Genomic DNA, 15989 nt, shown 5'->3' with positions numbered 1-15989 from the left:
CAGAAGCTAGGAGCGATGAGATTTTACAGTGATAAAGATCCTAATTAAAGAACCATGCTTACAGAACAACTTATACACACACTTCTTGCATCACTCCTTACACACCAAACACTTGAATTGGTCAGAGACCAGAGAGCACACCAGCCGCAGCTCCTCAAAATGCTGGTCAGGGTACTTTGTGGTACTTGGTGCTGAAACCAAGTTCTGCTGTGTCCTCTCCAGCAACATGTCCTAGTAAATGAATGGGGAAGGCAGCAGAGCAGTGTGATCCAAAAGTAAATGTCAGAAGCTCAACATACTTTGAAAAATGTGTCATTTTATTTGTACACTTCGAAAGTTGTACATAGAAACTTATAATACAGTCCTGTAAATTAACTCATTGCTAGAACTGCCAAGTAGAGGGGAAGATATTTATTGATTGATCATCAAGAAGTTAGAGGGGAATAAACAAAAACACAGGAAAATTTTAAAAGTTATGGAACTCTCTTTTTTTTTGTTGTTTTGAATCCCCAGTACAAATTTTATAAATACAAAACAAATTCACAAATTACTTTGAATGCTAAATAAATATCTACTTAATAAACTCAGACTGAATACCTCCAGCCAGCACTGGTACAGTACTTAAAAGATATGCAATTGTACTCATTCATGTGTAGTGTTGAGAAGATATACTCAAACAAGTTTTAAACATGCACAGTTTCTCCAACTGTGCTACAGCAGAAGATTTTATCTGAGTTGATAAAGCCCTCAATACCACAGCTCCTACAAAATCTAGAGGATGAAACAAGTCATTTGGTGCAGGAAAAAAACAATGCATTTCTGGAAGATATTTGGACACATGAATGTATTAAAAATGTACAAAACCTCTGTAAACCAGTACTGTACCCAGTACATCTATCAAAATTATTAGACACTGAATAAAACTGTAGCAAAGGTAATCTTTCCTACGTTCTCCTGAGTGCTTAATATTACATTGAGAATATAGTGCAGGCCACACTTCAAGGTGGTTAAACAGTTGTTATTGCTTTATACAGGTATGACGACTGCATGATTTAACATTTCATTTTAATGAATTTAACAGATTCCCTCAAAAAATCCTTTGGAAGGCAGAGGTTAGATTCGTGACTTCTTTGCCATGGGAGCGGCATGGTCCACATTACCAGATGTGATAGGAAGTCCAAGCTTTTGAGCCTGAATGTGGAAGAAAGCCTGAAGTCTAGTTCCAGCTTTTGCTTCACTTGTGTTACGAGGGTTGTATTCAAAGCAGTTTGAAAACATCAGCTCAATGTCTTCAATGAACTCCGCTAGTAAATAAGAAGTAAGTAAGTGAACTTAGGGTATCTCATGTCATCAAATAGCAGTATAATAAATGAGTATGACATCACTGAATGAGTGCAGAGTAGCCACCCTAAAGATATTTTTACACATGCATCAGGTACGTTACCATGTATTAGTGAAGAGCCACGTATACATTCTTAAATTCCTGATAATCAATAGAGAGTGTACAGAACAAGGAACAACTGAAGCTTTTCTAAGCATTTAATCAGTGTCACACACTGATATCAAAGGCTTGAGAAATGAGCTGGATTATCTCAGATGCTCATTTCTTATCTATCCATACATCATATACTTTGGTAGTAAAAAGCATTTTTAAATGAGATTTGTTCAACATGAATCATGTTATTTCAAAAAAAGATTTCAGATGCCGACACAGCTCTATTTTAGGATAATTTATTTTAAAGAGAGAAGAGGGTTTGTTACTTTTATTGATACTTACATGCAAGCTTGTATTCACATTTATTCACTTTTTCACGGATTATATTTAAGGCAATAGGTTTTTTGATGATATCATAGTAGTCTGGTACCTTTAAAAGAGCAGAATTTTATTCATACAAAAAACAACAGAAGTTTAAAATTCTACTTCAGTAAAAAAAAATGCTTTCTGCTAATGCAAGACTTCCTTTGGTTTTGTTTTTGAACAAACAGAGGAGTCCCAAGAAACAACCTACATTTCCTGAGCTGAGTGGCAGTTTGCGGGTATTGCTTTTCCATTTTTATATATCATTGAAGTAGCAGACCACAGCAAACACCAGCCAGCAACTTAACAAATAAATCTAATCCTAAATGCCCTGTGAATAACTGCAGGAGATAAAGTTACATGAGCAGATAAGCATTAGGGTGTTACAGCTACTCTGATCTGTTGAGAGCAAGTTTTCCAAGATTTAAAAGCGTTTCATTTTCCTGTAATGTAATATTAAAAGCTCCTTAATCATGAGTAATGGCCATTTTTACTCCACTGCTGTTCACCTTTCTGCAGTGTTCTTTGAAATTGCATTTCGTTATGTTGAAAGGAAGGTAGTGAACTTTCTGTAGCAAGCAGGACGCAGTGTGCAAGTGCCAGAGATAGTACCGCTCAGAACAGCGTTTGTGTGTTAAATGTTAGAGGAGAAAAAGGACTGCTTAACCCTTAAGAGTACTGATCATTTGGATGGTTTTGAGGTCCAGGTGAGCACCAAGGTATGGGTGCTTTCTTCTCACCCACAGAGCAAGAGAAGTGCTATCTTTTTAAAAGCACAATCTGCTCTAAATATTGCTCTCTTATAAGAAGAAATACCCCTGAGCACCATTATAAATGTTCAAAAACCAAGTTCTTCATTATTGCCTGAAACTTTACCAGATCAAATACAACCCGCAAATGAACCTAGAAGAAGAATTAGCAGAGCAACAGAATTAGATCAAGTTTTTCCATTCTTTTCACTTTCAAAGTGCTGTTTACGTAAACACTAAAAAGAAATGTAATTTTCTGTTTCTGGCATGATGAAGAAAATTTGGGGCACTCAGGTATGGATTTTTCTTTCTGAACTGTACAGGTCATCCTTAAGCGATTCATTTGTGCAAACCTGAATGCACTGAACTCTCATAGTTTCTTCTCAGGGTCAGAATTAAGCTGAATTCTCCAACCATCCTCCTTAAGAAGCTTCCCCGCGTTCACCAGACTCTTGCACTTCCCAGAGCAATTCCACTATTTTGGTAGCCAGATGCTCGTCCTGAAATCATTCATTCAAAACTCCCCTTCCTTTACCAGTTACCACTGCTAATTTTAATAAAGCACTTGAAGATAAGCACTGAGCTCTAACTCCTGCAAGACGACTATTACTGCTGTCCACGCAGAGTTGCCCCAGAGGGGCTGAAGAGGACTGGCACTTTGTTACGGTGGAATAAATCCAGCAGTCTTACAACTGACAGGCTAGTGCAGCCTGCAGAAAGCCAGACATGCTTTGGGAACTTTTACTGAAATGCAAGTCTCTAACGCGGTACTAAGGATACCTACTTGCCATCAAGCATTTTATAATCTAAATCAGGAGGAAATTAAATTAAGAACTCAGCTAAGAAGTCACCTTTTTATTGTATCACAATTAACATCAGAATGAAGCTGTTTTTACCTTATTTTATTGGAGATCTGTTCTGAAAATACCCTTGCATAAATTGAAGATCAATTGAACTAATTAGTAACCATACGTTTACCTTTAGCAGTGCACTGCTCTGTTTTTTCCAAATCAAAGCATTTCAGTTATACACACTTGATGCCAAGCATATTTAAAATTTGCATTAAATCATGTCATTTGGAAAACTTAGTTCTGGCACCAAGTATTTGAGCTGAAGTGTGAAAATTCTCCTGAATCCCACTGTATTCTCCAGTTGGATAGTGCTATTAAGTTATACTGACAGCAAACAGGATTCTCTAATGTTATCATTCCTTCTGCAGTTCTATCAATTACCTGGATTTTGGAAACCAGTTTCATGAAAGGCCAGCTGTCATCATGTCGTACCAGTTCCACTACAAGTTGTTCGAAAGCTGAGAGTTCATGAACTCCCCCTTGACGTCCTGAACTTCTCCTGTTCAATGAGGTTTGAGGAGATGATTCTGAGGAGGAAAAAACAAAAACATCCCGCCAGATGAAAATAAAAGCCTGACGTAAAAAAACAGACAATGAAATGCCATTATCCTACTCTATAAGAAAAACAAAACAGATAGTACAGGGTACAGGTCGTTAGAAGATGCAATGCCAAGCTGAGTTTTCAGTTCCTGCCCTTTGAGCCCCTGTATCTTGTGAGCTGGAGGTAAGACACAGATTTTTCTTTTTGCTTGGCTCTCTCATCCTACACCCTACTCACAGCCAGCAGGGGTAGATTCCAAGAACAGTTACATTACACTAGGAAAATAGAAAAAAAAATCAAAATTTAAGCTACAAAAACCTGGAGAGAAATTAAAAGATATGAAGCAGATGTTTTAATCCTTAGATTTCTGTCTAGCACAGTATCATATATTGATTTCAATTCTGTGTTACTGTTTTACTCGGGAGAAAAAAAAAATTTCTACTTAGCATCCAATAACAGTTTCTGGTTCAACTGCTCATAATAAAGTTAACAGATCCTGCTTTTGGAGACCTGAGGTATTAAAAGTACTAATGCCATAGTTTTAGGCCACGACTTACGCAGTTTGGCCTCAGGAATTAACAAGACTACAGTTTGTTATTAACCACTAAACATCTCTCTCTCTACATAAAACGCTAAGTGCCAAGACTTCACTGGGTTCTTCCTCCATCCTTCTTTATCGTGTTAGTTTTGGAAATGATTTTTTCCACCAATTTCAATTTTAAAACAATGTTAAACACTTCGAGAAAAGTCTTATTAGAGGAAAAACAGAACAAGCTGCCTGCTCATAACTTTTACTTCCACAAAACTACACTGAATAGAGTTTTTATCTGCTTTCAAGAGTAGTCAGCAGGGTAGTTACAAGATAAGCCCAGGAACTCCCAATGGTGGAGGACAGAAGAGGTACAGAACACAAGGCTGCCACACGGGAGTGCAAGCTCTCTTACACTCTTCAGTCTCACACTGGCTCATTTTTGTTTTTTAAAAAGGTATTGTAGCTTTCCAAGCATTTCACTGCAGTCTAATACCTGGCATTAACTTAACAAGAAAGCACACTGTTGGTCATAAAACAGACAGATGGCATTTGTTTTCTGGTGGCTGTTTCTTGTTGGACAGATATTCCTAATTTCACTACCTTGCCTACATCTGTGCTCTTGAAATGTTTAATTCTTTAATAAAATTATAAAAACTGTAAGTAAACATACATATGCCTTTAACTATGCAGATTTTATATACAAATCACTTTCAGATTTATCTCCTTGTTAGTGACTGTTCCACACTGCATGCAAATATGAGATTTCTAAAATAGATGTGGAAAATCTCCTTGGCCAAATATGTATTCTTTATATCACTGAAATATCTTTAAGGTTCCCTCCCATCACTGTAAAAAAAAGGAATGTTTAATTGGAAATGGCAAAAATGCTTTCAACCATCATTTCTCACTAATTCTAGTCGTCTTTGCTCTACCACACAGATATTTTAGCAAGCGAGCTTTGTTTTCATTCCAGATAAACAGATTTCTCTAACCTGTGGATTGTCGTTTCCTGCCTCTTCTCTTGGGTTCGCTAACAGGAAGAGAAAGGTTTGAGGCAGCAACTGGATACTTTCTAACCCGTTCGTTTGAGTCTGCAGTATCAACAATTCTAAATCCGACAGAATTGGAAGGACTATTTTCCAGTGTGTTATCAGCACTCTTTCTTCCTCTTCGTCTTCTTCGAGGACTGAGCAATTCCACAAATACATCTGCTTGTAATGAACTTTGGCTCTGACGAGTGGTCCGACTACTAAGTCGTAAAGAAGGCTTCGTCACTGATGGAGGGGCCGATTTTACCTTCCTTAGACCCCTCCTGGTAACCCTAGATGAAGATCCACCTTGCTTAGGCGTATTCTGCTGACTCCGAGAAGCGTATCTTGCCTGACGGTGGCTGTTCCGACTTGAGAAAGGATTGTTGAGTTTGGCTGCTCTCATTTTTAATGGAAACTTGACCTGTGGTCTTCCTTGCTTTGATGGGCTACAAAAAGTGAATAATAAGATTTATCCTCAAGTTCTATTCCCCTCAGTTTTCTAATTCAGCATTTAAAAAACTCCCAACCACTCAAGGCTGGTAGGCAACAGGTTTTCACTGATGCATTCACTCAACCACAAGTCTCTTAAATACTGCCCTGAATCCTTTTAATCAAATATTATGTGCTGCACATACTTTAAGGAAATGTTCAGAATTCTGATCGCCGTGGCAGTTTGTGCAATGCAGATGTGCTACCTGGAGCACCACCTATCAAGTTCTTGAAATTGCCTACTTAGTTCTCACAGCAGCTCTAGCTACCGTGATTTCTGAACACTGTCAGCTACAGAAATAAATCAGTTCTATATAGCTAAATGTTTCACTCTAGTCAAAATTTATAACTAATATTCAAGCTTCTCCTGCCATTACAGAAAGATCCCACAGACAAGTTTAGTTATCAAGAAGATGCAACTTCTGTCCTACTCAATCTCAATTTTTGGAGCTAGATATATAGCTTTGCTTCAGTCAATTCAAACAATTGTACTGAACAGACAAAAAGCACTCTCAAATTAGAAGTTTCCTTGAGCATTTATACTCCTGCTCTGTATCAAATCCATCACTTTCCTGAAATTATCACATTAGATTATTTATGTTTTTTTTTTTTCCCCTTCTCCTTAAGTCAGCTATTGCAAAAGTCATAGAATCATAGAATCATAGAATATCCTGAGTTGGAAGGGACCCTTAAGGATCATCAAGTCCAACTCTTGACACCGCACAGGTCTACCCAAAAGTTCAGTCCTCAGTCCTTCCAATGTGACACAGGCTCAACAGGTGATCTTGCCTTCCCTACTGTTCTTATACTTACTATGTGCATGCGCCTAGTCCCCCAAAATTCAAAATTGGATGAAAACAACTGTTTTGTCTGGAGAATCTTTACCGTTTGAAGTGCTCTCCACTGTACATTCAGGCAATAGCTGTACAGAACCCCAACCCTGATGGCCATCCCTGACCCACTACACATCTGAGGGTGGAATTTTCATTCTGAAAAGCGAGTTTAAGTCCAGTGGAGCTAACTTTTCTTAATTTTAAACTCCATTAGTAAATGCCAAATTCGTAACAAGCTTCCCTCTGCCCCACCCCCTCAGTGGATTTTCAAGACATGCTTACACGAACAATTACTCCACCTAATAATCAAGATATTTCAGTAGAAAAACACTTTATTGGATGCCTGTTTACCTCATCTCTTCATCCTCTTGAGATTCTTCATCTTCCTCTTGCTCTTCTTCGTAATCCTCTTCCTCACTTTGTCTCACTTCATCATAGTTTGCGTCTTCCTCCCCTTCTTCTATTCGTTCAGAGGTCTCCTCATCGCTTTCCACAGACGGTCTCTGTCTGGAGGACAGGCGTCTAGAGCGCTGCTTTGGTCGGCACTCTGGACAGAACCAGTCTCCTTCAGGAATGACCTACAAACAGAAGGAAAAGAGGGGGGGAAAGCAAGCATTAGGAAGACACTTAGCTGTTAAGAAGTACTCAAGTTTTATGTGAAAAGGAAGGTATTTTTCCTCAGATACCTTAAGCTTGGGCCTGATACAGTAAGTATGATAGCCTCGATCACAGCCATCACACAGCACCATGCTTTCCGCGTCACCTTTCTTTCGACACACTTTACAGCGAGCATTGAGGATGGACTTAGACCAAATGACACTTCGATCCAATGTAGAGAGATGAAGGAAGACTTGGGATAAGCTAGTAGAAGAAAGAAGTGACTCTCTCCAGCGATCCAAAACAGTTTTATAGGATCGTCCACCATCACTGGCATCTGCCATGAGAGAAGAAAAAAACACAACAGGATCAAACTTCTTTTTCAAACATAGAGGTTGTTCCAGACGGTGGACTAAGGCTTGGTATTTTAAACAGATATGCAGCAGCAAACTTGGATAATAATCTTTGTCTTATCTTTTCAGCACTCAAGTATTTCCTTATTAGTTTCCCAGCTGCTGAAGCTGTAGGATTTTATCTTTCAATACCAATTCAGCTGCAAACTCACACATACATAAGATGTAAGACAAAAATCTTACTCAGTTGTCAGCCTGAAACCTGAAAACGTAGCAATTTGCTTCAAGAGGTCTTTCTTAGATCAAAATCACGTTCCTGATCTATTTTTCCTTGCATGTATGTTGAGATTTCAAAGTGTTTTCACCTGAATAAACTGCCTGACATTGAACAGAGACTTTATTGAGGAGAAAAAAAAAAAAAAAAAAACACACCACAAACCACCAACAACCTACCAACAAAAAGGGCTCTCACACCTTCCCTTGTCCTGCCCCACTATAGCTCAGCAGACTGTTTTGCAGCACTCCCCCCGTGCTTCAGTGCCTTTACTCCCATCCCTGCACTCTGCCTTCACAGGAATTTGCATGTCAATGTGCTCAGACAGACTGGGTGACTGATCTGATAGAAAAATAACCGTTTTCTTGATATTTTATAAGCAATATAGCACATGGGAAGCTGTGGCATACACCTAGTGGCAAAACAAGTTAAGACCTGGGATCCTCTTCAGGTTAGAAATAAATGGGGGGAGAAGTCATATCATTTTTTCCAACAGGTTTCACTTTGAAGTCCAGGCCGCTGAAGTGGTCACACAAATACACATGCAGACCAGTGAAAGGGGTGGTACAGAACAGGAATGTGCAGCTGGGAATTACAGAAGCAAATGGGCTGTTTGAGGAGCTAAAGAAATGAGGTGTAAGTTACACCCTGTATTGCTGCTGCTAAGTGGAAAGGAAATTTGAGTGTTGAAAGCTATTTCTTGCATTTTAAAGCAAGAAGGTTTAAGAAAAATATAGCAGTACCTTTAATAATAGATTTAATAATAGATGTGTCTAAAGATGTCCCTTCTAAAAGTGGTATCCCAGTTATTACTGTGTGATCTCTAGCTGATTAATGATGCACCCAGGTATAAAATGCTACCTTGCCTGCTATACTAGTCACAGCGGGCACAGGAATGGCCTGCAATCCTGCTGTCTGCCAAGTGATTTCTCCTCAGAAACAGGAAGAAAAAAACATCTAACAACAGATAAAATGAAAGAACAAAAATGAGACTAATTGCTTTCTTGGCAAGGCCTTTCTGCCTTCTCAGCTACTGTCTGCCAGGATTTGCCTAATCTTGCATACATTTGCATTAGCAGCAAGCAGCACAGGAGAAACAATGAGCAAAGGCAGGGGATAAACAGGCAACACAGCTCCCTAAATAAAATTTAGCCACTCCTGAACTGCAAATACAGATCTGTATTTCTCATCATTTCTATTACTTTGTCCTTAAAGTTTCCTTCCTCAAGTTCAGTCTCACTACACACAGTGCCCAAGCCCCACTTCGCAGCACTGCAGTACAGCTCTCAGTGTATTATTTAAAGTTCAGTAAGAAGAAAATGACAACAACTCGTCAGGACACTAAGATGATTCATCTTATCTGTACACATACTTTAGCAAGTGCTTCTTTTGCTGACAATAGCAGCTTGAGCATTATTACCTTTATTTTTATTGGCAACTATTTGTAACCTGGATGGTTTACCAATGGAGCTCAGCACACAACGCAACAAATACGTGCAGCACAAAAGTGCAGTTGCAATACAGAAGGAAATCACTGACCATTACCTGCTGAAACATGCCCTAGCACTGAAAGAAAATGTGCCAGGTGACACCCGCTGTTTCAATTTCCAATCTGGGAAACACAAGTAACACTTTCTTCCATCCATCATTTTTCTCATTCATATTGTTATCTGGGAGGGAGAAATGGCCTCTTCCTTTGTGTCTGAGCAGCTCTATATGGCTCAGTGGGATACCCCTCTGTCAGCTAAGCCCTCCAAGCTTTGCTACAATGCAAATGAAGTTGTTTGACAGATCTATACACTCATCTATCAATAGCTAATTGAGTTCAGGGAAGGGTTTTCCATCTTAGTATTTCTAGAAAGGATATGTAGTTGCACAATGCTGCGAAGTTTCAAAAAAAAAAAGGCATTAAAAGAAGGGGGGGGGGGGGAGGGTTTATGTGAACATGCAGATTTCTGTCCCAAAGTGATAAATACAGTTCTTTATCTCTGGATGCAGATTTTATTTTCATTTTTTATTTTAAGTCTTTGAGTCATACGTTTTACTTCCAATAAGGTTTAAACCTTTTAAGGATTTATACTACAATTCCTTCAGCGTAAGGAACTGGCTACAGAATTAAAGTGAAGAAAAAAAAATTTTTTAAGTGCTCTCTAATTCTTAGCAATACAAGTAAGCATTTAAAATTTACCATCTCTCTGACTAGTCTTGTCTTCCACTCTCTTCCTCTTTTTATCCCCCCTGTGGCTTCTTTTATTATCTTCTGCATTACCTAACATTAAATTCATACAGTTATTTCAAATACATTTTTGAAGTGGGGGGGATATTTTCAAATTAATTTTTATAATCCATATTTGCATAATCTAAAAATGTAACTAGAACAGTTGTTACCATATGCATATAGAAGAAGGTAGGCAGGGAAGGGTAAAGAGAATGCTGCGTGTGGAGTGATTGCATAGCCCAGGATTCACTTTGACTCCCACTGCAAGCAAAAGGCTTAGACCAAAAGCTTCTTAAATCAACCCTCCCTTACCTTTATGTCCATCTCTGGTATGAATGGCTATAGAAGCACCTTACTGAACAAAGGTTTTTCTCTCAGCAAACACGTCTGGTTTGTGCTGCCATGAACATACTAACACCGCAAAAGTATACCTGCTTCATGGTCACAGCCATCAAGGACTAAGAAAACTAGCTTGTCTGTCCACATGAAATGACCTAGTTATGACAGTTGCGTGCAGGAACCTTCCTGAGTATCAGAATGAAATTACTCTCCCAAAAAGAGACAGAGTAGACCTTTATATGATCCAAATGCAAGGTACCTTATTTGACTGCCTTTTCTGAAGAAAAAAACAATCACTGCTGGAAGATGCCTATGTTATCATGAGGAGGTCTAATTATAAACAGAAAGCAAAACAACTTTGAGAGTAGAGGAAACAAAAATAATCTGAGTCTAGGAAAAAAGGAATGGAACATAGATGAGCAAAAAGCAGCAAGAAAGATGTATTTTTTAATTTTTCTTTTTTTTTTTTTGTCCCACAAGTGCATGGCAAAAATCCACACAGTATATGACTGTACCTGAAGGATGTTTATTGACTGGAGTCCTGCACTAGTGCAGGAAGCAACTATATTTTCTTGGCTGCCTCACTGGACAATGGGGTGACCAAGCCACATCATTTTAAACCTTGGTTTTCACATCTATGTAATAGGAATGGTGAGACTTGCTTCTCCACTAAAGTATTTTGAAATGTAAGAAAAAGCAATTTATGCTAAAAAAAAAAAAAAAGGCAAAATCCACAACAAGAATTTTTTTTTGTTGTTAATTAATACTTCAGTTTCCATCAAACAGCTTAAGTTTTAGGACAAAAAGAAGTAACGTTTTTGTTATGTTTCAATTCAGAATTTTGCAGGGAAAAACAAGGACTGCAAGCTGTACCCCCCCCCCCCCCTTTTGAGATCCTCCTCAAACATTACTTTGGACTGAAGGAAGAAAATCAAAGTTTTCATGGCTAATTCATAATGAAAGGATTTCTAAAAACACAATTCATAATAAAGAAATGCTTACATTACAATTCAAGTCAGGTACTGTTACATTTTATCACCAAACAACAGAAGATTATCAGTCATCTAGCAGTTCTGCAAGGCAGAGGGTGCTGTTTCTGGGGTTTCTAGATCTCCTTTAACTTTACTATCTTCTGTGTCAGCCTTTTCTTGCTCTTCATCTTTAATATTTTGTATGCAACTCATCTCTAAACTTATCAAAATCACCAGCAAGGCTCTTGGCAGCCTGATAGAGCCTTGGAACAAAAAAGGAGCAAAGAGGAGCAGCTGGTCCTTTTATTACTGTGCTGGGTCCCTTTGTCTGCTCTGCACCCTGGAGGCCACCAGGATAAACTTGCCAGTGACTGCAGTGAATTTCACTACGCTTCTTTAGTGCTACAAGCTGTAAATAGAGCGAAAACTAAAAATTGTTAAGTATGGCTCCAATCCCTGATGGGAACAGGGCACATTGTGAAAAGGGGTGGGGGGGGGGGGGGGGAGGAAATGCTACAGTGAAGGCAACAACTGAAATAACGAAGACAAAGTAAGGTTTAGGATGGTTTAAAGCAGAAATGCAACAGAGTACTAATTTTATAAAAAGTGCTCCCCCATCCTGCTACCAAAACAGACCTCTTGCAGACCTGGTATGTCCTTACTTCAGTGGTAATTCAGTCATCTAAAAATATGGGTTTCTCAGGTTTAATATTAAAAGCAGATATACAAGCATTTACTCTAGGGGAAAGTTTCAGTAAGTAGTTGGAATAACTATTTAAAAAGTTAGAAAAATTGAGTGTACAGACACAGTAATCCATGTAAGAGCAGACAACAAGCAGCCCACAAACCATGTGGTTGCAAATTAAAAACTAGTTTCTGTCCTCGTAGTTCTCTTGTCTATTTTCTAGCGAGGTCAATGAAAGAAGGTATCGCAGTTCTGTGACAAAGTCAGTCCCAGAGTAAGCAGCTGTATCCACTTTTTATTAGGATCTTTAGTAACATACCTAATGCCGCCTTATCTAGGAGAGGAGAGAGCTTTGCCTGTTACACACAAGCAAGATGCATACTAAGAAACAAAATTTGCTTTGGTGACATACGAAGTCATTGGTTCCGCATCAGGAGTTTAAGCTGAATAGAAGACTTTACAAATTTTATAATATTTTCTTTTGTTGTTTTGTTTGTTTTAAACAAATCTGAAACACTGAACGGCTATATCCAGAAAGGGCTGCATCCACATCTGCTGCTTGACCTCTGGAGTACCTCCATTTGCCAGAGGCCTCTCTGGCACACAGGTTTCCTCAACTCTGCAATTTTGCCTTCTGGTCACATCCAAAAGCTCCCAAGTTGAGCTATAAGCGTGCTTTAATTCTTCTGCAACCCTTTATTTCCAAGTCTAACAGCATAAAACAAAACCTAAGGACTGGAAAGTTTGTGATGTAAGTCAATAGAATATTTTACAGTAAAATATTCTATTATTGTTAAACAAGGTGATCCAGATAAACCAGGACTATTGTTTTCACAGAAATGGTATAAAAAGGAGTGTAAATTTTACAACCTAAAGACAAGCAAAACTCATAGTACAGTTCTGTGATACATTACCTTCAACAGCAGTACTGAATTACGGACTATTCACACAGAAAGCTCACTCACTGCTGCCTAAAGGTACAGCTTATTTCCCAATGCATCACTGTAATTGTGAGACCATGTAAACAAGATCACTGAAGTGATCTTAAATAGGTATGTATTTAAATAACAATGTATTTTGCTCTAATTTGTATATGTTCCTTTTTTAAAAAACATGTATTTTTCTTTCTGCATGCCCTGAACTACAAATATCTCCTCATGATCTAATGTGCGTTGATTTTTTTTTAAGCAACGGTACATAGCAATAGGTTAGCTGTTTGTTCTTTTCCCCAACCTATCCCTCTAAAACATTTAGTCCCACAAAAGAAGCAAAGACTAAAGAAATATGACACGAAACCGGAGACACGCAGTTTCAAACCTGAATGCTTACCAAGAGGTGCTTTGAGAAACCTGCGCTCAATTCCTTGTTCTATCTGGAGCAGTGCAGATGCCAAGTAGTGAACCACATTATTAACTGGCTGAGGAGTACTTGTACTTGTTGATGCAGCACTTGGGGCTTCAGTTTTTAATCCGACAAGTCTAAAATAAAAGCGTATTAAGCCCATTTTAACATATTTTGAATTTAACACCAAGGACACTGCATGTGTCTGTATTCACAGGAGGTTTCTTTTTTCCTCCACTTAATTTATATGCACAGAATATAGACATGAACAGATACTGCTCAGGTGTGATTAGTCATGCCAGTTCTCAAATTTGCTAATTAATCCAGTTAATTGAGATAAATCATCCTTAGGTAAACAAAGATATCGAATTTCAAGAAACATGGATGCCTGATTTTGCTACAATTAAGATTTTCAGAAGATTCCACTAGACAATTTATGAGAGATTCCTATAAGGAGCACAGTTTCAATAATTTTTCCAATAAAAATAGATTAAATAAAACCCCAAAATAATTTGAGAATGTTACATTGAAAAGTCTTAGTTTATATTCTTATCTTTTAAGAACTTGTCTAAAATATTAACTCTTCCTGTAAGTTAAAAAGAAAAAAGATCCCACAGCAATAAAAGAAACATATTCAACATCCATTGCAAGTCACTTAAAAATATTTCCAATCTTTTCATTACACAAAGTATGTCTTCAAAAGTTTATACTAAACAAATGAGCAAACTACATAATTTCAATGACAAAAACGAAAACAAACTAAGCCAGTATTTCAAGTACATGGTTTCTCCTAAAGATTAATATTAGGAGCTTGAGCCTCAGAATATAAGGCACCCAAGATCCTGGCCTCAGCAACCATGCTGCATAAAAACAAAACATGCTGACTTGAAAGGGATGTGCTGTGGGTGTTTAAGTTTATATATTTTATTTTCCTTTTTTTTTTTCTTTTAAATTCTCAACCAAGAATTAAGGTAGATTTGCAATGAAACAGTCTTTGGTCAATGAAGGCAGCTAAGTAATCATTTCAAAGTGCAGTTAATCTTCTCAACCACAAGAATAAGTATAGTGTAGGAGAGCAACTAAAACTAATGAAAATAAAATTTCTACTTGGGGTTTATCAAAAAAAATAACTAATTAAGACCGTCTGGATTGTGCTTTATTCTGGTGAATGTGCAAAGCTTTTGGTTGTCCCTCTTCTTTTTTCACACTTAAAAGCTGTTCATTATATTTTGCAGTCGCACATTCAGAGAGCCTGAAAGCAGACAGAAAAAAAGCTGCATGCTTATTTACATTTCACTAGTCAAACCCCACAGTCCTAATGAGATGTCACTTACTCCGGGTGGATAAAAAGCCCAGCATCAAAAAGATTCTGTCATATGATTGCAGAATCCCATAGTCTGGTTTAATATTCAAGACTTCAATATTGAAGTGGCAACAGTTCAGAAACTTTGATGGAGTCTGTATCAAGTGCTAAAAATGAAGCAACAAGCTTCTGCCACTAAACTGAGAGCCAGCAATAGAAGCAAGCGCCCAGGGTAACTGGAGACAGTCAGATTTTAGCTACTTGATAAATGAAAACAGTGGAATATTTTTATGTTACAGTTCTCAGGAAGAGAACTATAGATTGTGTCATTCATATAATGGAGATGACCCTATGTACTTTGCATAGAACTGGAGAACTCAGATTCAAAGGAGAGTCTGACAGAAAAGTACTAGTTCAGCAAACTGCAATAAAAGGGGAAAAAAAACAAAGAACCTTAAAAATTAAATTCCCACACAATATAGGATTCAAGAGTCTATCCAAGAATACTGCTTTCATAAAATAAAAATTTAATTGCAGAAAACCTCACGGAATACATAAGCAAACAGTACACTAGTACAATAATTGCTTCCAGTGAATCTTTTTTGCTTCAGTATTTTAACATTTACATCTTTTCAAGACACAAGTTTATATGTATTAAGTAAATTTAGGTATAATTTTATTTCTGAGAAGTATGTGACTTCTGAGAATTAAATATTTACAAGTTTTCACAGAAAAACCTTAGTCGCTATGGTTTGATTTACAAACACTGATTTAGTGAAAGTCTCCCATCTCTCTCAAAAGTTTAAAAAACATGCTTTTGTAGTTGCAACACTGATTTGAGGATTCTTTTTTTTTTTAGTTTTTTAAACTAGGCCACATTTTGCTCTATAAATTATCGTTATTAAAATTATAAGATTATATTGCTGCTTTGCTACAGCTCCAAAGGCTAATGCAGACCATGGCCTGTTGCACTGACAGCTGTTACTGTGACTCAGATTGGTGCATAGTACATGACTATTACCACCGTCCCATCCCTTTTAAATGCTCTTACTCTTTCCACAAAGCTTTTATTCTGGAAAATGAG

The 15989-nt window shown here is 37.7% G+C and overlaps 1 protein-coding gene across 3 annotated transcripts in view; it reads right to left on the bottom strand.

Annotated features, from left to right (window-relative positions):
• Window positions 1-296: 296 nt before the first annotated feature.
• BAZ1A (bromodomain adjacent to zinc finger domain 1A) overlaps window positions 297-15989 on the bottom strand; it is a 60542-nt gene continuing 44849 nt past the window's right edge. For all 3 annotated transcript variants that reach the window (XM_035327939.1, XM_035327937.1, XM_035327938.1), the window contains 7 exons: window positions 13591-13739; window positions 7511-7758; window positions 7176-7402; window positions 5464-5948; window positions 3780-3925; window positions 1778-1865; window positions 297-1304 (listed from right to left, as the gene is read on the bottom strand). In XM_035327939.1, coding sequence (XP_035183830.1) covers window positions 1114-1304; window positions 1778-1865; window positions 3780-3925; window positions 5464-5948; window positions 7176-7402; window positions 7511-7758; window positions 13591-13739 — 1534 coding nt within the window. In that variant the 3' untranslated portion in view covers window positions 297-1113. The remainder of the gene's footprint in view (window positions 1305-1777; window positions 1866-3779; window positions 3926-5463; window positions 5949-7175; window positions 7403-7510; window positions 7759-13590; window positions 13740-15989) is intronic.

This window comes from Oxyura jamaicensis, chromosome 5 (assembly GCF_011077185.1).
Source record: "Oxyura jamaicensis isolate SHBP4307 breed ruddy duck chromosome 5, BPBGC_Ojam_1.0, whole genome shotgun sequence".
NCBI classification, from domain to species: Eukaryota; Metazoa; Chordata; class Aves; order Anseriformes; family Anatidae; genus Oxyura; species Oxyura jamaicensis.
Note: the sequence above shows the minus strand (reverse complement) of the source record. Positions and strands in the feature narration are given on the sequence as shown.